At 44.1% G+C, this 27859-nt stretch overlaps 1 protein-coding gene across 28 annotated transcripts in view; it reads right to left on the bottom strand.

Moving 5' to 3' along the window:
• kif1b (kinesin family member 1B) overlaps nucleotides 1–27859 on the bottom strand; it is a 235404-nt gene that overhangs the window by 140898 nt on the left and 66647 nt on the right. For 22 of the 28 annotated variants that reach the window (XM_038821353.1, XM_038821350.1, XM_038821351.1 and 19 more), the window contains 11 exons: nucleotides 21329–21405; nucleotides 16579–16758; nucleotides 14968–15033; nucleotides 12521–12699; nucleotides 10596–10707; nucleotides 8997–9074; nucleotides 8267–8332; nucleotides 8126–8143; nucleotides 6285–6360; nucleotides 5145–5223; nucleotides 3141–3283 (listed from right to left, as the gene is read on the bottom strand). In XM_038821353.1, the coding sequence (XP_038677281.1) occupies nucleotides 3141–3283; nucleotides 5145–5223; nucleotides 6285–6360; nucleotides 8126–8143; nucleotides 8267–8332; nucleotides 8997–9074; nucleotides 10596–10707; nucleotides 12521–12699; nucleotides 14968–15033; nucleotides 16579–16758; nucleotides 21329–21405 (1074 nt within the window). Of the gene's footprint in view, nucleotides 1–3140; nucleotides 3284–5144; nucleotides 5224–6284; nucleotides 6361–8125; nucleotides 8144–8266; nucleotides 8333–8996; nucleotides 9075–10595; nucleotides 10708–12520; nucleotides 12700–14967; nucleotides 15034–16578; nucleotides 16759–21328; nucleotides 21406–22366; nucleotides 22492–27859 lie in introns of those variants that run through there. The other 6 variants (XM_038821373.1, XM_038821374.1, XM_038821352.1 and 3 more) reach the window with 2 other exon arrangements.

Genomic DNA, 27859 nt, shown 5'->3' with positions numbered 1-27859 from the left:
CAGGGTGGGCATACGGCAGCTGAAGGACCTGTTTATAGAGGGGAGGTTTGCGAGCCTGGGAGGGCTGGAGGAGAAGTTTGAGCTCCCCCCGGGAAACATGTTCAGATATTTACAAGTGAAGGCATTTGCTAGGCGGCAGGTGGAGGGGTTCCCCCTGCTCCCCAGTAAGGGGGCGAGTGATAGGGTGCTCTCGGGGGTCTGGGTCGGAGGGGGGAAGATATCAGGCATCTACAAGATAATGCAGGAGGCGGAAGAAGCATCAGGGGAGGAGCTGAAAGCCAAGTGGGAAGGGGAGCTGGGAGAGCAGATAGAAGACGGGACGTGGGCGGATGCACTGGAGAAGGTCAATTCTTCCTCCTCGTGTGCGAGGCTGAGCCTCATTCAATTTAAGGTGCTGCATAGAGCTCACATGACGGGGACAAGGATGAGCCGGTTCTTTGGGGGTGAGGACAGGTGTGTCAGATGTCTGGGAAGCCCAGCGAACCATGTGCATATGTTCTGGGCATGTCCGGTGCTGGAAGGGTTCTGGAAGGGGGTGGCAAGGACGGTGTCGAAGGTGGTGGGGTCCAGGGTCAAACCAGGATGGGGGCTTGCGATCTTTGGGGTCGGGGTAGAACCGGGGGTACAGGAGGCTAGGGAGGCCGGAATACTGGCCTTTGCGTCCCTAGTGGCTCGACGAAGGATATTAATTCAATGGAAGGACGCGAGGCCTCCAAGCGTTGAAACTTGGATTAACGATATGGCTAGCTATATTCAGCTAGAAAGGATCAAATTTGCCCTGAGAGGGTCGGTACAGGGATTCTCCAGGCGGTGGCAACCTTTCCTTGACTTTTTAGATCAGAGATAGACGTTCGGGGTCGTGGCAGCAGCAACCCGGGGGGGGGGGGGGGGGGGAGGGGAGGGGGGGGGGGGGGAGGGGAGGGGGGGGCAGCAATGGTCGTGGGGGGACATGCACGACTGTAACGCGGGCAAGTCTGCTCGCTGCTCATGTCTGAAACTGTAGGCTGCCTTGTTTGTTAAGTTGTTGCTTGGGGGGGGGGGGGGGGGGAGGAGGACTGGTGCGCGCGACGAGGGCGGGCAAAGGAGGGATATTTGCCTAGAGGGATTGTGTTGTAAATAATTTAAAAATTAGTAGGGGTAAATGTTTGTATGGAAAAACTCTTTCAATAAAAATTATTTAAAAAAAAAAAAGAAATAATGTGCAGTCCTTGGTGGGCATTTCCTCCCCACCCCCAACGCTAATTTGCTAGCTAGTCGACCCATGTTATCTGACCAGACCCGAGAATAAAAGTCATGCTGGGTAGCAATTTCTAAGTTCATAAAACATTGCAGATAGGAACACCCTGAAAATGGGTGCACATTATGGAAAAATGTACCATATAATTAATTTCAGATGGTAGGACAACCATCTTAAATACAAGCAGTTAATGAAGCAATGTATTATGGTCTAAACACATGAACATTACATTAAATTTAATCTGCTGTTTTCCACCTTCAAACACATCTAATTGAACAATGAAAATCAAATGAAAATCGCTTATTGTCACAAGTAGGCTTCAAATGAAGTTACTGTGAAAAGCCCCTAGTCCACACATTCCAGCGCCTGTTCGGGGAGGCTGGTACGGGAATTGAACCCGCGCTGCTGGCCTTGTTCTGCTTTACAAGTCAGCTGTTTAGCCCACTGTGCTAAACCAGCCGCTAATTCATCTCCAGTAACTCCCTATTAAACTTCAGTGAAACACACCTAGAAATTTAACGGCAAATATGCTTCACTGCAATCCACCATGTCTTCCTTTTACTAAAGCATTGTGCCATGTACAAAAACGATTGGGTTTTCAGCACAAGGCTACAGATGAGGCGAATACATGCTACTTAATAACGTGAGTGTTTTAAAGGTGAGGGTGGTGCCGAGCCCAGAGGTGGTGATCTTTGACGTGTTGAAAGACCCAGGATCCCACGGGTGAGAGAGGCCGGCGTCGTGGCCGTTGCCTCCCTGGTGGCCCAGAGACGGATCTTACTAGGATGGAGGGACTCGGAACCACCGAAGTTGGGGGTATGGGTTAGAGACATGGCGGGATTTCTCAGACTCGAGGGGATCGCTGCAGGGTTTGCTCGGGGGTGGCAGTCATTCATGGGGAAGGACCGGGGGCGAGTAAGGGCAGAAGAACCAGTGGAAAGGGGCGGGGGAAGGTGGTCCTGTTTGTGTAAGCCATGTTGGCTGGAGTTTATTGTGTGTGTGTGTGTGTGTGTGTGTGTGTGTGTGTGTGTGTGTGTGGGGGGGGGGGGGGGGGGGGGGGGGGGGGGGGGGGGGGGGGGGGGGGGTTAGTTTTATTGTTTTCTCCTTGTTGAAACCAGAGGTTTAAAATTGATCAAATTAGAAATGCCTTAAGAAAATATTTCTATAAAAAAAATAACATGAGTGTTTAAACATTCTCATCATTCTCCTCTTCAGCAGCTATTACCACAAATCAAGTTACTGCAAAGCTCAGTTTGTACAGCTTATTCAGAGAAGAGGAACCATGCTGATTTTTAAAGGAAGACCTTTGTGGTCAAGTTACATGGTGAAGCCTCCTGGAGAATTCCACATAATGTGGAACTGCAGGTGGTCAGAATTACAAAAATAAAGGATCGCTTCATGTACATTTTAACTCGGATTATATATTTTAAACCATTTACATTGCAATGCTTCCCTAGAAGATGACAGGCTATTAGTATTATAGTTAATAAGAGCTAAACAACTGTTCTAATTGAATTATACCTTCGTTACTACAAGACTTGCTTCCAAGTGATAGGGAATGATTTAAGGTTCTTTAATTTGAGCAGAGAAGCTGTTGCTTAGGATTACAGGTGGCCTCGTTAACTCACTGTCATTCATACACACAGAAAAAATATAAGATTATTATTGGATTATCCCTTAGATCTTAAATAGCCATCATTGACAGAATATCTGCAGCAACAGTGAGACTACATGGCAATCTGGTGAGAAGCAGAGGAGAATGTGGTACTTAGGCAAGAATCCTCCCCCCTGCATATACAGAAGAGTTTCACTGCCCTCAGCAATCCTCACGCCGACAGCAGCAGAGGCACTTTAATTATTGAGGATTTCTTAAAAGGTTATGCTTCATGTTTAATCTACTCACTGTCCAAGATGTCTCCCAGACCCTGAGAACACAGCAAGTCCTTCAATCTTGTGACTTCGTCCTTCAATTCACGGATAAGTTTTGCATTTGGATCTTCATTAATCACCGCATTGCACTTGATTTGCTTTGCTCGATCTGCATACCTACAAAATACAGATGTTGATAATGTCTCAAACCGCACCAGAAATAGAACATTAACTCAAAACAAGAACTAGTGTCAAGACTTGCCAACGATTGCACCCATCACCAAATCGGGAGTTTCATCACACCTTTCCCACTGCGAGAAACATTAGATGGTGATCAGTGACTCCTTTAATGGGTGGTGAATGTATGATGAAGAAATTAAAATTGGGGGGTGAAGCTCCATACGAATATACATCAACATCTAAAATTGCACAGAGAGTGTAATACCCACCCAGGAAAGTTTTTTTTTTAATTCATTCATGGGATGTGGGTGCTGTTGGCAAGGCCAGCATTTATTGCCCATCCCCAATTCTGCGGAGGTGATGGTGAGCTGTTTTCTTGAAGCCCTGTAGCCTGTGTAGTGAAGATACTGCCAGGAGTCAGGAGTACATGTGAGACTCGGAGGTGATGGTGTTCCCTCGTGTCTGCTGCCTTTACACGTCTGGGTTGCAGAGTTGCAGGTTTGGGGTTTTCTATGCCTTAGTAAATTGCAGTAAAATTCTTACAACACCAGGTTAAAGTCCAACAGGTTTGTTTCAAACAATAGCTTTCGGAGCACTGCTCCATCCTCAGGTAAAGGAGCAGTGCTCCGAAAGGTAGTGTTTGAAACAAAACTGGTAGACTTTAACCTGATGTTGTAAGACTTCTTACTGTGCTCACCCCAGTCCAATGCCGGCATCTCCACATCATTAGTAAATTGCTGTCGGGCATCTTGCAGATGGCACTCATGCCGCCACATTACACTGGTGCTGGAGGGTATGAACCTTTCAGGTAGGTGGTCAGATAAAAGCCATAAAATGCTCACATCAGACACTCTTTAAGAACACTTAAGAGTATTGATAGGCAGAGGGATCTGGGTATACAGGCACACAGGTCACTGAAAGTGGCAACGCAGGTGGAGGAGGCAGTCAAGAAGGCATACAGCATGCTTGCCTTCGTCGGCCGGGGTAATGAGTCTAAAAATTGGCAAGTCATGTTGCAGCTTTATAGAACCTTAGTTAGGCCACACTTGGAATATAGTGTTCAATTCTGGTCACCACACTACCAGAAAGATGGGGAGGCTTTGGAGAGGGTGTAGAAGAGGTTTACCAGGATGTTGCCCGGTATGGAGGGGTCGGAGAAATTTGGTTTGTTCTCACTGGAATGACGGAGGTTGAGGGGCCACCTGATAGAAGTCTACAAGATTATGAGGAGCATGGACAAAGTGGATAGTCAGAAGTTTTTTCCCAGGACGGAAGAGTCAATTACTAGGGGGCATAGGTTTAAAGAAGATGTACGAGGCAAACTTTTTTCTTTTTTACACAGAGGGTGGTGGGTAACTGGAACTCGCTGCTAGGGGGAGGTAATGGAGGTAGATATGATAGTGACCTTTAAGGGGCATCTTGACAAATACATGAATAGGATGGGAATAGAGGGATGTGGCCCTGGAAGGGGAGGGGGTTTTTAGTTCAGATGGACACCATGGTCGTTGTGGACGTGGGAGGGCCGAAGGGCCTGTTCCTGTGCTGTAACTTTCTTTGTTCTACAATTTCAGTGTAATCGAATATGGAGATGGCAATGTTACAACATTCTGAAGGTTTAAAGTTCAGCTTTCGCTTCAATTTTCAACCCCAAAACGAGTATTAAATTAATGATCTCAAGTGAAATAGTAGCTGCCGTCGGGTAAAAATCACTTTTAGTGATTTTGGCCTTCCAAGGAATTCAAAGCCACTAATATAGTGGAAGACATTATTTTGGTTCCTGGCAGAGTCATCCCAATTATAACCTGTTAATTGTAAGAGGGTAGGATTAGCACCGGAAGATGTTTAAAAACAGATATACCTTAAAGTGCTGAGAGTTTCATCATAGTTTATGTCAGCTGGGCTGAGTGCAGCAACCATAGCCGTTCGTGAATTTCCACCTGAGAGAAACATTGCACAATCAACATTTGTAAACCCTCCCTGCTAAAATATCAGTACCATTAACAACACAGGTAATGAAGTGATTGTTTCTGATTTAATGTAATGTATTTTCCAACAATGTAGCACTGGAATTCAAGTCTAATTTACCTGGCACTGGAAAGGTTCGTGAAATGATCCTCGGACTGAAGGGATTTTCTTACGAGGAGTGGTTGAGCAGTTGGGCCTGTACTCATTGGAGTTTAGAAGAATGAGAGGTGATCTTATTGAGTCATAGAGGATTCTCAGGGAGCTTGACAGGGTAGATGCTGAGAGGTTGTCTCCTCTTGTGGGAGAGTCTAGGGCCAGAGGTATAATCTCCGAATAAGGGGTGTCGCATTTAAGACAGAGATGACAAGGAATTTCTTCTCTCAGAGGATAGTGAATCTGAGGAATTCTTGACCACAGGTGGCTGTAGAGGCTAGATCATTAATTACGTTCAAGATTGAGATAGGCAGATTTTAATCAGTGTGGGATCAAGAGTTATGGGGATACGGTGGGAGAGTGGAGTTGAGGATCATACATCAGCCATGATCTCATTGAATGGTGGAGCAGACAGGATGGCCACTTCTGCTCCTACGTCTTATGAATTGAACTCAAGACTTTCTGATTTGTCGGCACAAGTGTTCAGTCTGATGTGTACATGCGCCAGATATCAAAATAATAAACTTACAACTTAAATTTCACAGTGTAGGGTTTGAACAAAGAAATCCTTTCCGCCACATTTTATACCAAAAGACATCATTTGATATGCTTGGTCTTGGGAGTGAATAATAAAGACCATCATATTATAGTTTAGTCTATAAACCTCTTCAACAAATCAATTGAAGAGCAAACTGATATACGTTTGTGAAGGTTTATGGTGATATACCACAACTGTACCTCCTCAGCATACTGAAAATAACTTCTGTATCAAGTAGCCTTCACCATCCTTTTTGGTGATTCTTAACCCTGTGTGTGACCACTAAGACAGATAGCACCAGAGGGTTGGACAAATATTGTATTTGAATTACAATCACCTTACCTAGATTCTCCCTTAGAAGCCATGTCAGAACTGAGTCTCTGTAGGGAATGAAGTCGGACTTCTTTTTCTTCTTGCTCTGTTCAAGACACACGAAAGGATATTCAAACTATAACCTAAATGCATTGTTGGCTTTTGAGTCTTTCCTTACCTAAAGCTGGATTTTTGTTATTGCAATAGATGTCCATTTCCAAATATTGCCAATTACCTTACTGATAAAGAGAAAGCCGCTCAGACCTAATCTATAATATATATAATATATATTGGCTAAATGTCTTAGTTAGCTGTTAAATGGTGTGTTCACCTTTGCACTGATTTTCTTTGCTGCTTCTGATCTTTATTTGTTCTGTTACTGGCCGACTGTAAACCCCCCCCCCCCCCACCCCCCCCCCCCCGACGTATTCCAAATGCAAGTTGCTCTTTTTCAAATATTAGCCAACCTGTGGTTAAATTCAAGTTAAGGGGTTTTTTTTGACCACTGAAACATTCATAGAAAGCCTCTAAGTTAAAAGGGAAATTTCACAGTTGATAAATAGAAATTTAAGTATTTCCAATAATAATATTTATTATTGTCACAAATAGGCTTACATTAACTCTGCAATAGAGTTGCTGTGAAAATCCCCCAGTCGCCACATTCCGGCGCCTGTTCGGGGACACTGAGGGAGAATTCAGAATGTCCAATTCACCTAACAGCACGTCTTTCAGGACTTGTGGGTGGGAACCTGAGCACCCGGAGGAAACCCACGCAGACACGGGGAGAATGTGCAGACTCCGCACAGACAACGACCCAAGCCGGGAATTGAACCCAGGTCCCTGGCGCTGTGAAGCAACAGTGCTAACTATAGGCAGTGGAACGGTCAGAACAGAACTCTGAAAGTACTGCCATGAATTAAATGGATGGTTGAGCTAATCTTTTAAAGCATCAGCTTTCTGAATTCCTACTCACTTCGACTTTCACAGATTTATTTTTGTTGTCTTTTTTGGAATAGGAGAGTTTCTGAAGCTAAGAACCAGGCTCCAAACAGTGAACCAGTTCTCAAATGTCATGATTAAATCAGAAACTCAAAAATCACAGCAGGGAAAGCGTAAAAAGCATGACATCAGTTCCTTAAACTGGCAGTCAGCCCTCAAACTGCGCAGCATTTATTCTGGCAACTTCCAAACCCCTAGTCTACCCTGCGACATGTTTTCAGCACAAAGTTCAGCCTGTCTATTGCAGAAGAACAGACAAGAGGAAGAGCTGCATAGGGCCACCATTTTACAGTGACTGAATAAAGGTAAATTGAATTGTATCACATGAAATATAGAACAACGATGAATAAATAGATGAGGATGGAAATCGGTTTTGTTTGCAAAGGTCAACAGCATCACTCTGATTAAATACATCTTGCATCAAGCTTCAACGACAATGTTAGCCAAGTATTAAAAATATAGCTGTAATTCCAACTCAACATCTAATCCACTTTCTGGAATTACCTCAAATTCATCGTCAATGAACAGCAAACCTTTCGTGAAAAGGTTAAGTATTTTGCCAGCCACATGTGCAGACAGTTCTAAATGGATGCATTAGTGTGGTCTATGTGGTGCATTTCTGATACTTCAGAACCAAAAATAGACAGAATGATTGCCACACCATCAAGGAACATTTCCTCAGTAATTTGTAAAACAGACATTATTATATTTGTGGCATTTCTATCTTTGTGCTGAATTCCTTCGCACCCAGCGAAAGAGATGGTATACTACACAACACAGCTCCCAACACAGATTCTTTTTAGATTTGTTTTGATGTCGCATACATAAAACAAAGATTAGACAAGCACATATGATTATAGCCTGAACATTACCTTACTGGGAGCGTTATCCTGAAGTGGCAGCACAAATTGAAAAAGGTAAAAAAATAGTTATAGCGAAACCACCATTTTCCACTTGGAAATCTCTTATAACAACAATATTGAGATAATACAGATGAATAACTACAAACTCACCACTTCCGCAAGGGCAGAGATGACTTTTCCTAATGTTGTGAGTGATTTGTTGATATTCGCTCCTTCCTGAAAGTGAAGAAGCCATTACCCAAATTTGTTTTAGGTTGATATATTGAATTTGCGACAGAAGTTAAACCTGGACTTCATTCCTCCTGTAGAGCTCAAGGTGCTTTGATTTTCTCCCTCCCCCCCCCCCCCCTCCATCAAAGTCTACTTGACCTTGGTGGGACCATAAATCAAATAGAACATAGAACATAGTTCTATGAACATAGAACAATGTCCCCCAACAATTAAGTAATCATGATTCAATACTTCCCTTTAACAATTTTTTCAAAAAATATATAAATTCAGAGTACCCAATTAATTTTTTTCCAATTAAGAGGCAATTTAACGTGGCCAATCCACCTAGCCTGCACATCTTTGGATTGTGGAGGCGAAACCCACGCAGACACGGGGAGAATGTGCAAACTCCACACGGACAGTGACCCAGAGCCGGGATCGAACCCTGGGCCTCAGCGCCCTGGGGCAGCAGTGCTAACCACTGCGCCACCGTGCTGCTCTCCTTTTAACAAATCTCCCAAAATACAACGCACTGAGAGCTCGTACAAGAATATTCTCGCTAGAAAACATGCGCTGCTCACATCAAGTTCTTATTGGAAATTACATAACACTTCATGTATCCTATTAGCAGAATTAAAAGGTAGGCAGGAAATCACCCATTCACTTTTACCTTTAATCTTGTTCCTTTCGCCCCAGTGGAGTCGGCCCGTTCACTACCAGCCAGATCTACCAGGCTAATTTTGCTCACCTATTCATGGAGGAAATTTGAAAATCCGTCATACTTCATTTTGCTAACAAAATTGGATACCTGGCTATACATCTAAAAAAAAAAAAAAAATCAGCTTCTAATTCAACCAAGCCTTCAAGTAGCGGTACATCCTCCAAAAAGTAGAGGTGAGTGTGCGCGGGAGGGGAGAAGTGATAAAACACCGAATAGGATCAGCATAGTTCTTAAGCTCAACTGGAGTGAGTAAACCAATGACATGTCTCTTGGGATTAGTGCGTCCTGTGCAAACCTATTGCACCCTCAAACTGTGCAGGGTACAAGCCAAACCGGAAAGCACTTCCTCCATCCCCCTTAGCATCATAAATACAAGGCATCAAATAGACAAACATCGGCTTGAACAAAGATTCATCAAACTTTGTTTTTGTTAACGCGGCTGCAGTTAACCTCCGTATGGCTAACTTTACAGGAATCAAGTTTGAGGGTAACCAATTCCTCTCTCGAATATGGAGGAAAAGATCGAAAGACTTGCAATTATATGGCACCTTTCAAGGCAACAGATCATCTCAAAGTGCTTTGAAGCCAAGAAAGTATTTTTTAGTTTAATCTCTGTTGTATTGTTGGAAACATGGTAGCCAATTTGCACGCACACAGGTTCCACAACCCTCAACATGATAATGATCAGAAAATCTGTTTTAGTGATTTTTTTTAAAAGAATAAATTTTGAGTACCCAATTCCTTTTTTCCCAATTAAGGGGCAATTTAGCATGGCCAATCCACCTACCCTGCACATCTGTGTGTTGTGGGGGTGAGACCCACACAGCCATGGGGAGAATGTGCAAACTCCACACGGACAGTGACCAGGGGCCAGGATTGAACCTGCTTTCTCGGCGCCGTCAGGCAGCAGTGCCAGCCACTGCGCCACCCCACTGTTGTTTTAGTGATGATGATCAAGTGATAAATATCGGCTAGGGCACCAGGAATAATGTCATTGTTCTTCAAAATGGCGCCATGGAATATTTTATATCCATCTAAGCTGACACACACGGCCTCGGATTAACGTTTCATCTCTGACTGTGCGGCATTCCCTCAGTATTGCACTGAAGCGTCAGGCTGGACTTTTGTACTCAAGTCTCTGGAGTGGGACTTGAACACACAACTTCCGATTTAGAGTACTCCCTGCACACATGGTCATGATGAAAGGAGAAAGAAAAAAGTAAAAATACACAAAATCCATGAATGCTCAAAGGATTTATCGCTCGCCACACTGGGAATGGATTGGTCCTTGTGAAATCCCTACAACATCCTCCATTGAGTGAATAATACAGCACTTTTATTGAGATGCCAGTTTACGTGTTGGATCGTTGCATTTTACTTGGTTGGGAAGACAAAAACATTTTAAAATGGAGACATTGGCTAACTGTTAAACAGAACCCGGAAAAAACAATTCAGGTCACAAACAGAAATGGCAGCAAGTGAAAATATGTTTAGAGCCGAAAAGAAGTGAAAAGGTTCCTCTCCTGATCGAACCACAACTTTTTATACCTTTTCTGTGCAAAGGTCAGTTTCCACGTCATGTCTCTTCTGGGTAAAAACTATCGTGAAAACAGCGTGGGAGCGGCTGCTGGTCTCATTCATATTTGTTGCTGCCACGGTTCTGAAATTTAAACAAATTATTGCATTTTACAGCTGGCAAAATCAGTGCCAAAAATGATCCTTTACCCATTGCGCCCCAGGTCTGAGGTTCACGGGATAGCGGAGTTGCTTCCTCCAAGAACGGAAGCGCGGTGCCACAGTGGTTAGCACTGCTGCCTCACAGCACCAAGGACCCGGGGTTGATTCTGGCCTTGGGCTAAGTTGCCCCTCAGTGTCCAAAGGTTAGGTGGGGTAGGATTTCCTGAGCAGACCCGATGGGCTGAGTGGCCTAATTCTGCTCCGATGTCTTATGGGTGACGGGTTAGGTCGGGGGAGTGGACCTAGGTTAGGGTGTTCTTTTGGAGGGCCGGTACAGACTCGATGGGCCGAACGGCCTCCTTCTGCATTGTTGGGATTCTAGCAGTCAATGAACTTCTCCAGTATCCAGAACTCAACCGATGGTTTATTTTTCTCTCAAATATATATATTCATCTCTCAAATTAATATTTATTTTCCCTGCTGATCACTAACCATTTCCTCCTGGCTAATTCTCAGAGCCCTTCGACCCATGGTACTATAGAGCAACAAGTCTGATACTTTATAACCTTAATAAGATGAGGGAAAATCAGTACAATTATAAACATTGTCAAACAAACATTTACACAAAAACCTTTATTCTTGAAGGTGGTTGAGAGTCAGCCCAACAAACTAGATGATATTTGGGGACAGTCTCTTAATTGTGCAACATTCTGCATAGCCTGAAACTATTGCAGTTTTGTATGCACAAGATTAATTAAAATATAAATTAGAGTGAATAAACTAAAATTAGGAAGCAGTGCTACAAATCTTAATGTACAATAATATTTTAGTTTCAGGCTGAAGCACCACCGCAACCCCGGATTGTCACAGTCATAGAATCCCTACAGTGAAGGGGGCCATTCAGCCCATCGAGTCTGCACTGGCCCTTCGAATCTCTACCCATGTCCACTCCGCCCCATCCGTCGAACCCCATAACCTAACCTGCACAAAGGGGCAATTTTAGCATAGCCAATCTACCTAACCTGCACATCTTTGGACTGTGGGAGGAAACCGGTGCACCCATAGGAAATCATAGAATTCCTCCAGTGCAAAAGGAGACCATTCAGCCCATCAAGTCTGCAATGACCCTTCGAATGTGCACTCCGGCCATGTCCACCCCTCTTATCTTAACTTAACCTGCACATCCCTGAACACTAGGGAGCAATTTATCATGGCCACTCCACCCAACCAGTACATCTTTGGGCTGTGGGAGGAAACCGGAGCACCCGGACGAAACCAACACAGACACCAGGAGAACGTACAAACTCCGCACAGACAGTGACCGAAGGCTGGAATTGAACCCAGGTCCCTGGTGCTGTGAGGCAGCAGTGCTAACCACTGTGCCGCCCTATACGAGAATGAGATAACCTCTATGATAATAATTTGCTTGGTTTTATATACTCAAAGGAGCCAGGTTAGCTCATTTGGCTCGATGGCCAGTGTACAGTTCAGAAATAATGCCAACGGCACGGGTTTGATTCCCGCTCCAGCCGAGGTGGTCTTGGGACTGACCTCCACACCCTGGTCGAGAGTGGAATGCAATGGCAAACAACCACTGACAAATAAACTGCCCAACAAAAGGAGCACAAAGTAAAGCAGCAGATAATGAGCCAACGATCTGCCTTCAGGCAGAGCAGACATGATGAAGATAAATTCATCTAAAACGAATCAGCTGTGTCTTAGAATTAAAAAACAGAAGAAGTGGTCAGGATGCCGAGTGCGCATAGCACAAATCTGATTCACTTGGGATGCCCAACCTGGCTTTGTTCCCGGCGTCCATGAGATCTGCAATGTCGGTGTAGGATGTTACAGCCAGTTTGGAAAGATCTTCTACGTAGGGACCAAGAAGAGGGTGCTCTCTGACACGCAGGTTTCCTTTGGTCTTAGGATTTAGCAGATCTCGAACCCTCTCACAATAAATTTCCATGTAACTGACCTGCAAACAATCAAGAAAACATGATTGGGTTTGAACAAGAGCAAGCAACATGGAGACTAGAAATTTAGGAATTCGCATTCAGGCAGTTTGATCTTCGAAGAGAACAAGAAAGGAAGTGTATTGATAGAAGTATCGTATATCATCAGTTTTTATATTGCATTATGTATGGAGAAATGTAATTTGAAATGATTACATATTAGTTTAGTATCGGTAAACACAAATACTATCAACCAATATGGTATGGAATTGACTGCAGTGGGAAAATTTGCAAAATTCATAATTAAGAGGGCTTAATGGGCATTCAAATTGGTTAACATATCAGCCAATATGTGAAATTAAGGGTATCTAATTTGTATTGGAAGTATCTTAGTATTTCACTGTCTCAAAGATTTCATTGTTTTTTCCCTCCTTAGACATAATAATAATAATCGTTATTGTCACAAGTAGGCTTAACATTAATACTGCAATGAAGTTACTGTGAAAAGCCCCTGGTCGCCGCATTCTGGCGCCTGTTCGGGTATCACAAGTAGTCTAATTTATGGAACAATTCACATCTGCTGACTACCAAGTGTGTGGCCGTGTGCGTATATGCGTCTGTGTATGTGTTTTAAAATACAATGATGGAATTAATGGTTCTGCCAGCTGATTTCTTATTTGTTCTTGGGAGGGGAGTGAGGGCAAAGGGAATAAACACAAATTACTGTCAATTACACATTTCAAATTCTGGTTTCTTGAAAATCCCGTGTGCCTTTGAAATCAGTTTTCGAATCAAGCACAAATATTATAGAAAGGAAGTGACGCAAATAAAAAAATAAATTCTGTTCACCAGCTCCAAACGGGAAGTGGGAAACCCCTTTGCATTGTGTCCCATTCACAAGTCAACTCATGCTTCAGGAATCTAATTTCTAGATGATAGTGAAAGCCATAATCTGAAGTTGTTTCTTCTTTATTCATTGGATGTGGGCGTCGTTGGCCAACATTTATTGCCCATCCCCCAATTGTCCTGCAACAGAGTGGCTCGCAAAGCCATTTCCAAGGACATTTACAAGTCAACCACAATGCTGAGAGTCTGGAAACACATGTAGGTCAGACCACGTAAGGATGGCAGATTTCCTTCCCTGAAGGACGTTTGTGAACCAGGTGGATTTTTACAGCAATTGACAATGGTTTGATGAAAATTTTTTTACAAAAAAAGAGTATCCACTTTTGTTTTCCCAATTAAGGGGTAATTTAGCACAGTCAATTCACCTACCCTGCACATCTTTTTGGGTTGTGGGGGTGAGACCCACAGAGACAGACGGGGAATGTGCAAACTCTACATGGACAGTGACCCAGGGGCGGGATCGAACCCGGGTCTTCAGCACCATTAGGCAGCAGTGCTAACCACTGCGCCACTATGCTGCCCCTTAATTCCATTTTTAAAAAAATTGAATTTCACCATCTGTCGACCCAACCCAGCCCAGCTCCCCCCCCCAGAGGATTGCCCTGGGTCTCTGGCTTACTAGACAATACCACCACCCCACCACTCCCCCCTTTGTAACATCAGCATCGCTCAAAGTTTAAAAATAATCCACCAATTTATACATGTGATATAATTTGGATTTCAGAGTAGTTTTAAGGGAGCCAAGTCAGGCTATCTGCACTCAGCTTATTCCTGACCTCCATCGGGTGTCACATTCAACTCTTCTTTGGCTTGAATTCAGATCCAAAGTTTCCACAGGGCAAAATCTAGAGTCAGACTTTATGGAAATAATGATTCTTGTTTCATTGTGCATAATCTGATCACAAAATGTAATTAGTTAACAGGCAGCTATAGGACAGAGAACGTTGAAAAGTGGAGTTTTGAAACGTGGCTGTTTAACTTACTGTTAAATAAACAATGTGTGATCAGATCAGCTGATATGAAACTTAAAAGACACTTGCACATACAGGCAAAAGGTACTCCACAGAAAGAAAACTCCACAGAGAGGCTCTTAGTGGGGAAAAGTCCTACAAATATTGAAAATGCCACTTGCGCTAAAGCCATGACTACCTGTAAAATCCATTTTACTTTGCAATAAGCTATTGAGCTCCCTTAACTTAATCCAATTAATTACTTGGACAATTTATACAAAGCCGCAAGGTTTCAAGCGGTTTTTGGAGTTGTGGTCAAGCTACTCAATTTCCCCGTGACAATAGGACACTGAACTAAACCCCAGTAAGTTGCTTGGAACTGAAGAATCCAGTGGCCGTTCCCCTGGGATTCGCTCTTTTTGTTGTGTATCTTACCTCCACAGAATACGACATGTCAGAATTATTGTTGTCGTTGATTTTTTCGAAGAGATCTTCACAAAGCTGCAGAAAGAAGGAACAAATTACAGTTTAAGGTTTCAGTTGAAGCCACCAATCCGATCTCCTGCATGTAAATATAGCATGCGGGATGTCATGGCGAGATGAGATGGGTTATCCCCATTAAAGGGGGCGGCATTGTGGATAGCACAATCGCTTCACAGCTCCAGGGTCCCAGGTTCAATTCCCGGCTTGGGTCACTGTCTGTGCGGAGTCTGCACATCCTCCCCGTGTGTGCGTGGGTTTCCTCCGGGTACTCCGGTTTTCTCCCACAGTCCAAACATGTGCAGGTTAGGTGGATTGGCCACGCTAAATTGCCCTTAGTGTCCAAAATTGCCCTTAGTGTTGGGTGGGGTTACTGGGTTATGGGGATAGGGTGGAGGTGTTGACCTTGGGTAGGATGCTCTTTCCAAGAGCTGGTGCAGACTCGATGGGCCGAATGGTCTCCTTCTGCACTGTAAATTCTATGTAAAGCAGATTTTTGGTCTTGGAATCCTTAGGCAGCTGTTAATTTTTAATTAATTCTAAACTATTTTGTACTGTGTACAAAGGTTTAAAATGATCAAAGCACTCCTTTTCCAGCACGTCTAAACATCCTCCTTCCCCCCCCCCCCCCCCCCCTCCGACTGCCACAGGCAGAATTACCGCATTTGACTCAATTTTGGTTGCTGTGAAATCGCATTTTAGTCACTTCTTTGATGGATTACCAGATAAATCAGTTTTCAAAAAAACCCGAATTAAAATATTAGTGACTATTCTACCCTCAAACACAAGGATTGACCGATGCTCATCAGCCCCATAACTAAGGCGCTGGAGCTGGGCTTTGCTGTTAGAAAGCCAGATGGAACAGAAAAAAGATTTGACATTCTATGAAAGGGCTCACCACCATAATTATTAGTTGCCGTTTTCATTCACCAGCCCTGCTATAATACAACCATTGGCATGTTGGACAACGGCATTGGCAAGAAGACTCTTACTAACTTACAAAAACGTGAGTCGGGGCCCATTCAACAAAACAAAAAGCTATTTACAAAGTCCAGAGAAGGTTCATTAGGTTGATCCCGGGCATGATGGAATTTTCTTGAGGAGAGGTCGAGTAGGCTGGACCTGCACTCACTGGGTTTTACTCACTGGAATCAGAGGTGACCTTATTGAGACATGCAGGATTCTCAGTAGGGTTTGACAGGATAGGTGCTGAGAGGTTGTTTCCCCTTGAGGGAGAGTCTAGGACCAGAAGTCATAATCTCAGAAGAAGACAGAGATGATGAGGAATTTCTTCTCTCAGAGGGTAGTGAATCTGTGGAATTCGTTACAACAGAGGGCTGCATGAAGTCATGAAGTGTGTTCAAGGCTGAGATAGACAGGGTTTTAATTGGTCAGGGAATCTAGGGTTATGGGGTATGGTCGGAAAGTAGGATTGAGGGTTATCATATCAGAACAGTTGTGATCTCGTTGAATGGTGGAACAGACTCAATGAGCCAAATGGCCAACTTATGCTCTTGCGCCCAAAATGTTTTAGTCGCTTCGCTATGAATTGAGATTGAACTTCACCTGCGGAATTATCCCTTCATGATCTTTATCTTGCTTTCCCATCATTGTATAGGATTTTCCTGCTCCCGTTTGTCCGTATGCGAAAATGCATACATTGTAACCTTCAAACGAGTGCTGCAGCATTTCTTTACCGATATCATTGTAGACTTGACTCTGAGAAGCGAAGTCTGGATCTTCGGGCTGAGAATAAAAAACAAAACATTGTTTCAGACAGCGTTTGATTCAGTGCAGAATAATGCTTTCATCCCAAAGACAATCGCAAGAACATAGCCACTGCTAAGATTGCTCCTGCGAACAGGGCAAAAACTGGAGTAACCTTGCTCTGCGACTGTCGGTAGATTGATGGCAGGATGCGAACACAAGCTGCCAGGAGTATTAGCCCAGGCCTCCAGGTAGGTCTCTTCCAAATATTTTTGGGAAACGCCTGGCAACGGGCGAGGGAGGCAAGAGACAGGAAAGGCAATGGTGCAGAAAATAGATTCCCGCTTGGGTCAACGTCTGTGCGGAGTCTACACTTTCGCCTTGTGTCTTTCCTCCGGGCGCTCCGGTTTCCTCCCACATGCCCCAAAAGACGTGCTCGTTAAGAGAATTGGACATTCTGAATTCTCCCTCAGTGTACCCGAACATGTGCCGGAATATAGCAAACTCTCCCTACAGCCAGCACGACTGAAATGGTGCGCAGTTGCTACATTTATTATCTAGGGCACTCAGATTTTTGTGCTTCTATAAAAGTTTAAAAGGAAAAGATCCATGGTCCTAAGAATTGTGCCTTAACCTCCTTAATAAACTAGACCCCAAGTTAGAACAGAACTACCAAATTAGTCACATGATAGATAATATTGCCAGCGCTGGAAATCACAAGTAGCCCATTCAGGTCTTGTGAAAACCAAGCTGTTGCTCCAGTGTTTTCTGCCCAAGAGTAAATGATGCTGGATTCCTAATTAAACCATTTCTCATACCAACTCATTTGGCGCAGACATCTCCAGCTCTCTCATCAGTAACTTTTTATACCTGAACGGGTTGTAAATTAGAATATTTGCTCAGGTCACTCCAATTGGTAAGCAGGGCGAAAGAGGAAATCCAGGGAATTATAGATCAGTTCGCCTAACATCTGTGGTGGAGAAATTGGAGTCTATAATCAAGGATAGGGTAAGTGAACACCTTGAAAATCTCCAGTTAATCAGGAGAACCAGCATAGATTCAAGATAGATAGGTCACGCCCGACAAACCTCACTGAATTTTTTGAAGAGGTGACTATTGTAGTGGACAGGGAAATGTCTATGGATGTTGTTTATATGGACTTCCAGAAGACATTTAATTAAGTCCCACATAAGAGACTGTTTGTTAACTAACAGTTTGTTAACTTTTCCTGCCAAAGGCATTTTTTAAAGAGAGATTGAAGGGATGATTACCTCGTTCACCTGGGGTGGAAAGGTGGCCAGAATTAAAAAGGTGCTACTACAGAGAGGAAGGCAGGCAGGGGGTTTGGGTCTTCCGAACCTGATCTATTATTACTGGTCGGCGAGTGTGGAGAAGGTACAGAGCTGGGTCAGAGGGGTTGATTCCCAATGGGTCAGAATAGTTTGTGTAGGGGGTCAGGATTGAAGGTGCTAGTGACAGCACCGCTCCAGACGGCCCCGGAGAGATACTCAGGGAGTCCAGTAGTAATAGCTTTGTTGAGAATTTGGAGGCAGTTTCGACAGCACTTCGGGTTGGGGGGGGCAGGGTCAAGGGAAATGCCGATTCAGGGGAACCATAGATTTGAGCCAAGAAAGTGGGATGGAAATTTTCAGAGATGGGAGAAGAAAGGAATTAGAACATGAAAAGATTTATTTCTTGGGTGTCATTTTCCGGGATTGAAGGAGCTGGGAGCGAAGTATGGGCTGGAGCAGGGGGAAATATTTAGATACATGCAGGTTCGAGACTTTGCCAGAAAGGAGATAGAGCTTCCCAGAAGAGCTGGCTTCCACATTGCTGGAGGAGGTGCTGGCGACTGGGGGACTGGAGAAGGGGGTAGTATCAGCGGTTTACGGGGCTATTTTGGAAGAGAAGACACCACTGGAAGGGATCAAAGGCAAAGTGGGAGGAAGAGTTGGGAGAGGGTATGGAGGGGGGGTTCTGGTGTGAGGTGCTCTGGAGGCTGAATGCCTCCACCTTGTGTGAGAGGTTGGGGGCTGATACAGCTGAAGGTGGTGTAAAAAGCGCACCTTACAAGGGCGAGGATGAGTCGGCTCTTGGAGGGGGTAGCAGATGTGTGTGAACGTTGCGGGAGAGGCCCCGCAATCCACGTTCATATGTTTCGGTCCTGTCCAAAGCTGGAGGATTACTGGAAGGAGGTTTTTAGGGTAATCTCTAAAGTTGTGCACGTGAAACTGGACCTGGCCCTCGGGAGGCCATATTCGGGGTGTCGGAGCAGCCGGGGCTGGAAACGGATGCGGAGGCAGATGTTGTAGCCTTCGCCTCGTTGATCACCTCTCCACCCTGTGCCCTGGCATGGCGGGGGGACCTGCTGGAATTCTTAACGCTTGAAACGGTTAAATTTGAACTGAGGGGAAGGATGGAGGGGGTCTACAATTCATAGGCATTATTCATTATGTACTTTAGAGAATTGGATCACATCGAACATTAGTGGGGTCGGGGGCTGGGAGGAGGGGGACTGTATGTGTTAATGGTGACTATGGGTGATTCCTGATTCCTTTTTGTCATTTGTTTATGTTAACATGCGGGCTAATGTTTGGGGGTTTGGTGGGAGGATGGGATCGTTGTTATTGATATGGGGATTGACACTACATTCGTTACTGATTATTGTTTATTGTTAGGTGTAAATTTGGGAGAAAATGTGAAAAAGGAGAATTAAAAAATATTTAAAAAAAACTAAGGTAGAAGCCCATGGAATTGAGGGCAAATTACTGACTTGGCTGGGAAATGGTTGAGTGGCAGGTGACAGAGTAGGGACAATGGGAAGGTACTCAAATTGGCAGGATGTGAATAGTGGTGTCCCACAGGGATGCGTTGGTGCCTCATTATTGGTTCACATTGTTCATGAACGACTTGGAAAATGCCATAAAACGTTATATATGCAAATTTGCTGATGACATAAAATGGCATTGTGGACAGAGTAGGTGAACACAAAATTAAAAGGGATATTGATAGACTAGGTGAATGGGCGAAACTGGCAGATGGATTTCAATGTAAGCAAGGGTGAGGTTATCCGTTTTAGACCAAGTACTTACATTCGATGGATGCCCAAAGAGACCTTGGAGAGGTGTGTGTGTCTGTGTATGTGTGCGTGTGTTGCCCCCACAACCGAAAGATGTGGCTAAGTGGATTGGCCACGCTAAATTGCCCCTTAATTGGAAAAAATGACTTGGGTGCTCGAAATTGAAAACAAAGTTATGCACGGCGATTATACAAATTAAGCCAGTTTTCTCAAGAACTTAGATATTTTAGAGGTGATCTGATCGAAGTCTTCAAGATATCAACAGGAAAAGACAAGGTAGATAAAGATAAACTGTTTTTACAGGTTGGTGATTCCAGAACTAGGGGTGATAATCTGAGAATTATGGGCAGACCATTCAGGAGGGATGCAAGCACTTCCACACAAAGGGTGGTAGAGGTTTGGAACACTCATCAACAAACAGCAATCGATGCCAAATGAATTGTTAATTTTAAATCCGAGATGGATCAATTTTTGGTTGACAAAAGGTATATGGTGATGTGGGCCAAAGGCAGGTTCATGGAGTTAGGCCACAGGTCAGCCATGATCTCATTGAATGGCGAAGCAGGCTCGAGGGGCTGAATGGCCTACTCCTGTTCCTAAATTTCTTCCCACTACTTCTTGATTCAACTAAGAAAACAAAAGACAGGGTGCAAAGGCAATTTGGCCTCTCACTTCTCACAATGTTATTCTAAGTCAATCCCTCAGAGAAATGGAAACAACTGTCCTGGAACAATGGTGTCCATAAGAACTGCCTGGCTTCTACTCAAAAAAAAATTCATCCACCCTCCCATTGATTCTGTCTACACCTCCCGCTGCCTCAGGAGGCAGACAGCATTGTCAGAGACCCCTCCCACCCAGGGTTTGCCCTCTTCCAGACCCTTCTATCAGGCAGAAGATACAGAAGTCTGAAGACCCGCACATTCCGACATTGGAACAGCCTCTTCCCCACAGTTACTGGACTCCTCAATGACTCCCGCTCGGACTGATCTGTTCCCTGTAAGAACACTATTTACGATGCCCTATGCTGCTCTTGCTCATGTATTTGCTTTCTTTGGCCCTTGTTCCGCACTGTAGCCAATCACTATTTGTTGATGTACTATTTGTCAATGTACTCTGTCAATTTTTTTTTTTGTCTACTATGTGCGTACTGCATACGTTCCCTTGGCTGCAGAAAAATACTTTTCACTGCACTTCGGTACATGTGACAATAAACAATTAATCAATCAATTCAGTAGCATGAAGAGCAAATGAAAGGACAGTACACCACTGCCAAAACAGTACGTTTTAAAGCCAAGGAGAAATGTTTGGGATGAGAGCGGAAAGAAATAATTCGAACCAACCTATATCTTACATCCAGACATACAGAAGTGCTAAAATATATTGTACACTCTATTTCGGTTATCAAGAGTATCACTTAAATACTATTCTCTTTGAAGTACGAGAAACAGACATTTTAAGGGCCCATCAATGGCCTTGCTATGAATGTACTTTCATTGAAATAATCTAGGTTGGCAGAAGCAAGATTCTTACCGAGGTATGTGACCAATAAGAGTAATCAAAGCTGAAGCTCTTTGGTGATTCCTTTGGGTTCCTCGGGTTTATAATACCTAAAGCAAGAGAAACAAAGAGAAGAGTCAATGAGTTATTCGAGAACCTTTACCTCCAGACCAAACAGCAGACAAGTGGTCATCTGGATAAATTACCTTGCACTCTTCCTAGTCCTGCCCACCAACTACAAGGCACAAGTCAGGAATGTGATGGAATAGTCTCCACTTGCCAGGATGAATGCAGCTCCAACGAAAAAGAAGCTCAAACGCAGGACAAAGCGGGCCGGCTTGATCAGCACCCATGCTCCAATTTCAAAGTTCAATCCCTTGCCACCAATGCATACTGGCAACAGTGTGTGTCATCTGCATGTCGCACTGCTGCAAGCGGACCTCCCAAACATGCAACCTCTATCAACCAAGGGTAGCAGATGCAGGGAACTCTATCACCTGCAAGTTTGCCTTTCAACTGTGTTTCAGTTGGGAGCGAGATGGTGATGTTCTTCCCTTCAAGAAAGGGTAGCATGAGAATTCTAATACAGCATGGAGAAGCGCCTGGTTGAGCAGCCTTTTTCTTGCAAATTACTTCACAACTGTAGTCCCCTCATCCATCACCATGACTGTTAACAGACAACATTCAGTTGAAGGGAAATTTTATTGGACCTTCACTTAATTGAATAAAAATCACTAAAAAACACGGATTTCAAGCCTATTCAAGATTGATTGCAGTCTTTAGAAAAGTGAGAATTGTTTGCCATTGATTGTAGTGGCAGGCATTTCAAACTGTTAATGTCTCATTCATCAGTCTTGCGATATTTAGAAAATACAATTTGAATAACTCTCCATTATCACCCAGCAATATTACAATATCATTGAAACAATGAGCAACAAAGTTTATATATGCTTTCCATATAATTCTGAAAATCAAGGCATAATTTTCCAAGATCTGGAAACTGTTAATTATGAAGCATATTTATGAAAATGTTAAAACCTTGTTGAGGCAAAATATGGTTTAGATACATACTGATTAGAGGGAGAGAAAATAGGTCAAAACCATGGCTGTGTTATCCTTTAATCCAGATTCCTCTAATCCTTTAATATTTGGAAAAGTAGAAATTGATTAAATCCTACTTTTCCTTTACTGATTAGGCATCAGGTCCCAGAGGGAAGGATGATGGTGCTGAATTGAACGTATGATTAATCCACACTGTCTTTGTTCATATATTACCTGCCTCACACTAAAAGAGAGTCAACCTTTGCGTAATTTAGTCAAGAAAGTCCATAAGGCTAGAACAAAAAGTGCCCTGGTGCCGGAGAAAGGTACGCACAGTCCCCAATTCCTGCCTTGCACCAAGTCTACGACCACCTGTACAGCATGGAGACTGAGAATCCCAGTTAAAATAGAAGCCTCAACTCCTCACATAACATCTCTCAATGTTGAATTGGAGCAAAGCTAATTTTATCAGATTAGCAGGAAATTAAGGTCAAGCTTCGTATTAGCAAGATGTCACGTTGAAGCAACAAAACTCCTCTACACGGGGAAAGTTGTTATTTAAACTGCAACATGAAAAAAATTATCTGCATAAAACATTTGCCATTTTACGGTTACTGTAGAAAATGATTACATTATGAGTATCCAATTATTTTTTCTTCCAATTAAGGGGCAATTTAACACGGCCAATGTACATCTATTTTGGGATGTGGGGGGCGAGATCCGCGCAGACACGGGGAGAATGTGCAAATTACATTGTTCCCACAGTCACATACCGAAACTAAAATCTCTCTTTGAACTCCTATCTGCACAACTGCCTTGTGCAGATAGTGTCATGTGACAAACCCTGCCCAAGGACCCAGTTCCATGAAAATGTATCATTCATGGAAATGTGGTCCAATAGTTAATCATGAAAGGAAGGCAGGATCATCCCTATTTCAAATGCTGAAATGAAAACCAACACTCGCACAGCATTCATAACTTAAAAGGACAACCGCCAGAAATAGAAACAGTTGTTAGCGGTTCTGTCAATTGAAGTAATCCCCTTGTACAACTATCTGGCTCCATGCTAATGCATTCAATCTAGTAGGACACAAGAGATTAACATTTCCCAATATAATGCATGGAGTGCTGTGTGTTCCGCAACAAACCTAGATCGCTGTAATTTGCCGCGGCAAAAAGGCTATTAATTTTACATTATCTGCTCTTGGACAAAAAAATACAAATGACTTATTACTCTCCTATACTGCAGAGTGGATTCACATCTGGTCCCATTTGTCATCAGCAATCACCCCCGTGTTTTGGGTACTTATGGGGAAATTTACATCAGCCTCTTTTCAGTGGATTATGGACATTGTTTCAAAGAACATTTAAAGTAGTGCTTTCCTTGATTCATTCTTTCACAGGACCACTGGCAACAGTATATTTCCATTCACTACCCCATTCCATCATCATTTAAACATCTCCTCTACCACGTCACCTTGTAATTGGCTCTGTCGCAACAAGAAATTCCCCGGCCTCTCCCCAGCCTTTCTTCACAAATGCTTTTCCTCATGCCTGGCATCGTGATAATGAATTGGTGTCATACTCTCTTTATTGCCTTTAGTATATTTTATAGCATGGAATCCAAAACTGCAAACTGCCCTCGGCCCCACCACCTTCAGCTGCTTCATCAATGGCCTTCCTTCCACCACAAGGTCAGAAGATGATCATTGACGATTGCACAATGATCGGCATCATTTGCGACTCCTCCAATATGGAGGCAGTAAATGTCCATGTGCTGAAACAGCTCGACAAGATCCAGGCTTGGGCTGAGGCCATCTCCAACAAGAGAGGATCTAACCATCGCCCCATGGCATTCAATGGCATTGCAATCACCTAATCCCCCAACATCAATATCCTGGGGACTCTACTGACCAGAATCTGAACTGGAGTAGCCTTATAAACACTGTGGCTGCAAGAGCAGGTTAAAGGCTAAGAATCCTGCTGCAAGTAACACCTCCTGACTCCCCAAAACCTGTCCACGATCTACAAGATACAAGTCAGTGGTTTAATGGAATACTTTCCATTTGCCTGGTTGAGTGCAGTTCCAACAACACAAGAAGCTCGACACTATCCAGGATAAAGCAGCCCACTTTATTGGCACCTCATCCACAAACAGCCACTCACCCGACTGCCACAGAACTCACCAAACCTCCTGAGGCAGGACCTTCCAAACCCATGACCGACCTAGACAGGCCAGGGCCGCAGATACATGGATATACCATCATCTGGAAGCTTCCCTCCAAGTCACTCACCACCATGACTTGGAAATATATCGCCGCTCCTTCACTGTCGCTGGGTCAAAGTCCTGGAACTCCTCCCTAACAGCACTGTGGGTGTACCTGCACTGCGTGGACTGCAGCAGTTCAAGAAGGCAGCTCACCATCTTCTGGAGGGCAATTAGGGATGGACAATAAATGCTGGCCTAGCCACATCCCATGAAAGAATAAAAATGAAATGATTCATTTGCATATTGGCTAAAGTAATAATCAAAAGTAGCTATGAAAAATCCAACCGGAGAACCGTAATAAAGTAAACCACGTAATCAACCCAAACCATCAGTGCTTTTTATATGTTCCCATTAGATAGAGGAGTAGGGGGATGTTCTTGGGGCCATACCTGTTGAATAGTGGATTCCATGAATTCTGTGTGAATTGAACAGTGATCTGACGATACTGGCATTGCTCACCCTGCTTCCATCAATGCCCAAACTGCCTGTCCAAAGCCACCTGCAAAGCTGTAGCTAATGCCAAAGATGTATCATGGGAGTTGTCATTTTCACCTTTTTCTGAGAATTGACAATATCTAGGATGCATCGTACAATCAGGCCAGACATGCACAAATAAATTCCCAGTTGAGCGGCCAGCAAGTTAATAGAAATTTCACTTATGTAAATAAAAATGCCATATACAAAGCAGGAGTGTGAAGGAATACTCTCCACCAGCTGGACGAGTGTAGCTCCCAACAACACTCGAGATGTTCAACACCTCCCAGGACAAAGCAACTCAAGAGAATAGCACCATTGAGACTCTGAAGAAAGCTCCCTGGAGCAGTGCCAAGTCAATGGCAGCTCCATCAAGAACTACAGGTCCAATGCAGGAAGCAAGGGGAGAAAAAACATTGATAACATCTTTATAATACAGGTCGCCTCGCAAAGCGCGGAAGCACTGCGGAAATGGCAAGATCACCCTTCCTGGATAGCCCCCATGATCTTTGTGTCCATTGATATAAAAAATACAGCACAGAACAGGCCCTTCGGCCCACGATGCTGTGCCGAACCTTTGTCCTAGTTTAAGAACAAATTAATCTACACCCCATCATTCTACCGTAATCCATGTACCTATCCAATAACCGCTTGAATGTCCCTAATGTTTCCGACTCAACTACTTCCACAGGCAGTGCATTCCATGCCCCCACTACTCTCTGGGTAAAGAACCTACCTCTGACTTCCCCCTATATCCTCCACCATTCACCTTAAATTTATGTCCCCTTGTAATGGTTTGTTCTACCTGGGGGAAAAGTCTCTGACTGTCTACTCTATCTATTCCCCTGATCATCTTGTAAACCTCTATCAAGTCTCCCCTCATCCTTCTCCGTTCTAATAAGAAAAGGCATAGCACCCTCAACTTTTCCTCTAAGACCTACTCTCCATTCCAGGCAACATCCTGGTAAATCTCCTTTGCACCTTTTCCAAAGCTTCCACATCCTTCCTAAAATGAGGCGACCAGAACTGCACACAGTACTCCAAATGTGGCCTTAACAAGGGTTTGTCCAGCTGCATCATTACCTCATGGCTCTTAAATTCAATCCCTCTGCTAATGAATGCTAGCACACCATAGGCCTTCTTCACAACTCTATCCACTTGAGTGGCAGCTTTCAAAAATCTATGAACATAGACCCCAAGATCTCTCTGCTCCTCTACATTGCCAAGAACCCTACCGTTAACCCTGTATTCCACATTAATATTTGTCCTTCCAAAATGGACAACCTCTCACTTTTCAGGGATAAACTCCACCTGCCACTTCTCAGCCCAGCTCTGTATCCTATTTATGTCTCTTTGCAGCCGACTCCGATATGTGGCCCATCACCTCAATCCTTAACTGGGAGCAAAATAATCGGAGGCACCAGGATCCAGTAGAGAACCTCCAGTGGGAATTTCCACATTCTTACTCAAAGGAGGAACAACTTAAGCATGTGAATATCAGAAGCCACAGCGATGAATGTCCTCAAGGCAGAGATTTGGCATAGAGACCGTAAATAGTAGGTGGAGGAGAAAGAGAGGAAGATACTCTTAAAAATGGATTAGAGGCTTACATTTCAAAAGTATTTGCTCCCAACTCTACAAAAATCTGGCAATAATGAAACCTCTGTACAATATATTTAAATAAAAGGCTCATTATTTGGTAATGTCGCAGGCAAGAACCTCCAGTATCCCTGGAATGCAAACATGCAGGACTTCAGAAAGACCACAAAACAGCTGCCAGATGCAAGCACAGCTTGTTCCGCAGTCCTCAATAAAAATAGACATTCTTTCTCCTTTCTGACACAGGATCATCTAACACAACTTGCAGTCCCTTATCTTCAGTACTAGCTGCAATAACTCTGAACAGGGTAGGCCATCATCCAAAACCGCCGCCGCCGCGTACATTGCTTGCGTCCGTGCCCGGGAATTATAGGGAACGCCCATAAGGACCTGAACTACAGGTTTTAACGAATGATTGGGGGGGGGGGGGAGGAGAGGAGATGGGGGGGGGGGGGGGGGAGATGATCAGGTTATTGAACTTGATGATCAGCCATGCTCAGAATGAATGGTGGGCGGCACAGCCTCGAAGAGCCGAGCGGCCTCCTCCTGCTTCTATTTTCTATGATTCACTACTGGGCAAGTCTCCACCCACTCAATAGGGGAACTCGGATCCCACAGGGAGATCTATCAATGATCCCCCAAGGCCTTTGTGGCCGTGATAACATCCCTCCCCACTCTCAAGTCTGTTTCATCCTCTGTGCGTCCGCAGCGAGGTGGTCTCCTAGCCTCTTCACACTGGAGGCTTTTTTGTTCAAGGCAGCTCCCCCCCCCAACTGGAGGGCTCTGCTGCCCTCTACCCATTGGACTTACTGAAACCCCCTCTTTGCGTTCTCCAGGGATAGGGCTATCTCTGGCCTTTTTCAGGTCGAGGGTAGGCTCCGCCAGTCACTTCTATTGAGGCGTGACATTGTTTATGCCGATCGCGTAGCATCTCGGTCAGGGGTGGGCTGAATTCCCAGTTGCCTGCCAGTTTCCATTTCCTACTGAGGAATTCAGTGATGGGCTCCCCCAGGGTCCCCACAGCCATATTCAAACAGTATGTCTGGAGGATGATTGGCTGCTTCGGGGTCATAGTGATTTCACACTAGGTCTGCGAGCTCGTCAAGACTTTGAGTGTCAGAGCATTTGGGCAGGTCTGGCTTTTTATTACACTGAACATCAGGGCCCCAGTAGTATTACTT

Source organism: Scyliorhinus canicula, chromosome 16 (assembly GCF_902713615.1).
Source record: "Scyliorhinus canicula chromosome 16, sScyCan1.1, whole genome shotgun sequence".
Taxonomy (NCBI): domain Eukaryota; kingdom Metazoa; phylum Chordata; class Chondrichthyes; order Carcharhiniformes; family Scyliorhinidae; genus Scyliorhinus; species Scyliorhinus canicula.
The sequence above is the reverse complement of the archived record's forward strand: the minus strand, read 5'-3'. Positions and strand labels throughout refer to the sequence as shown.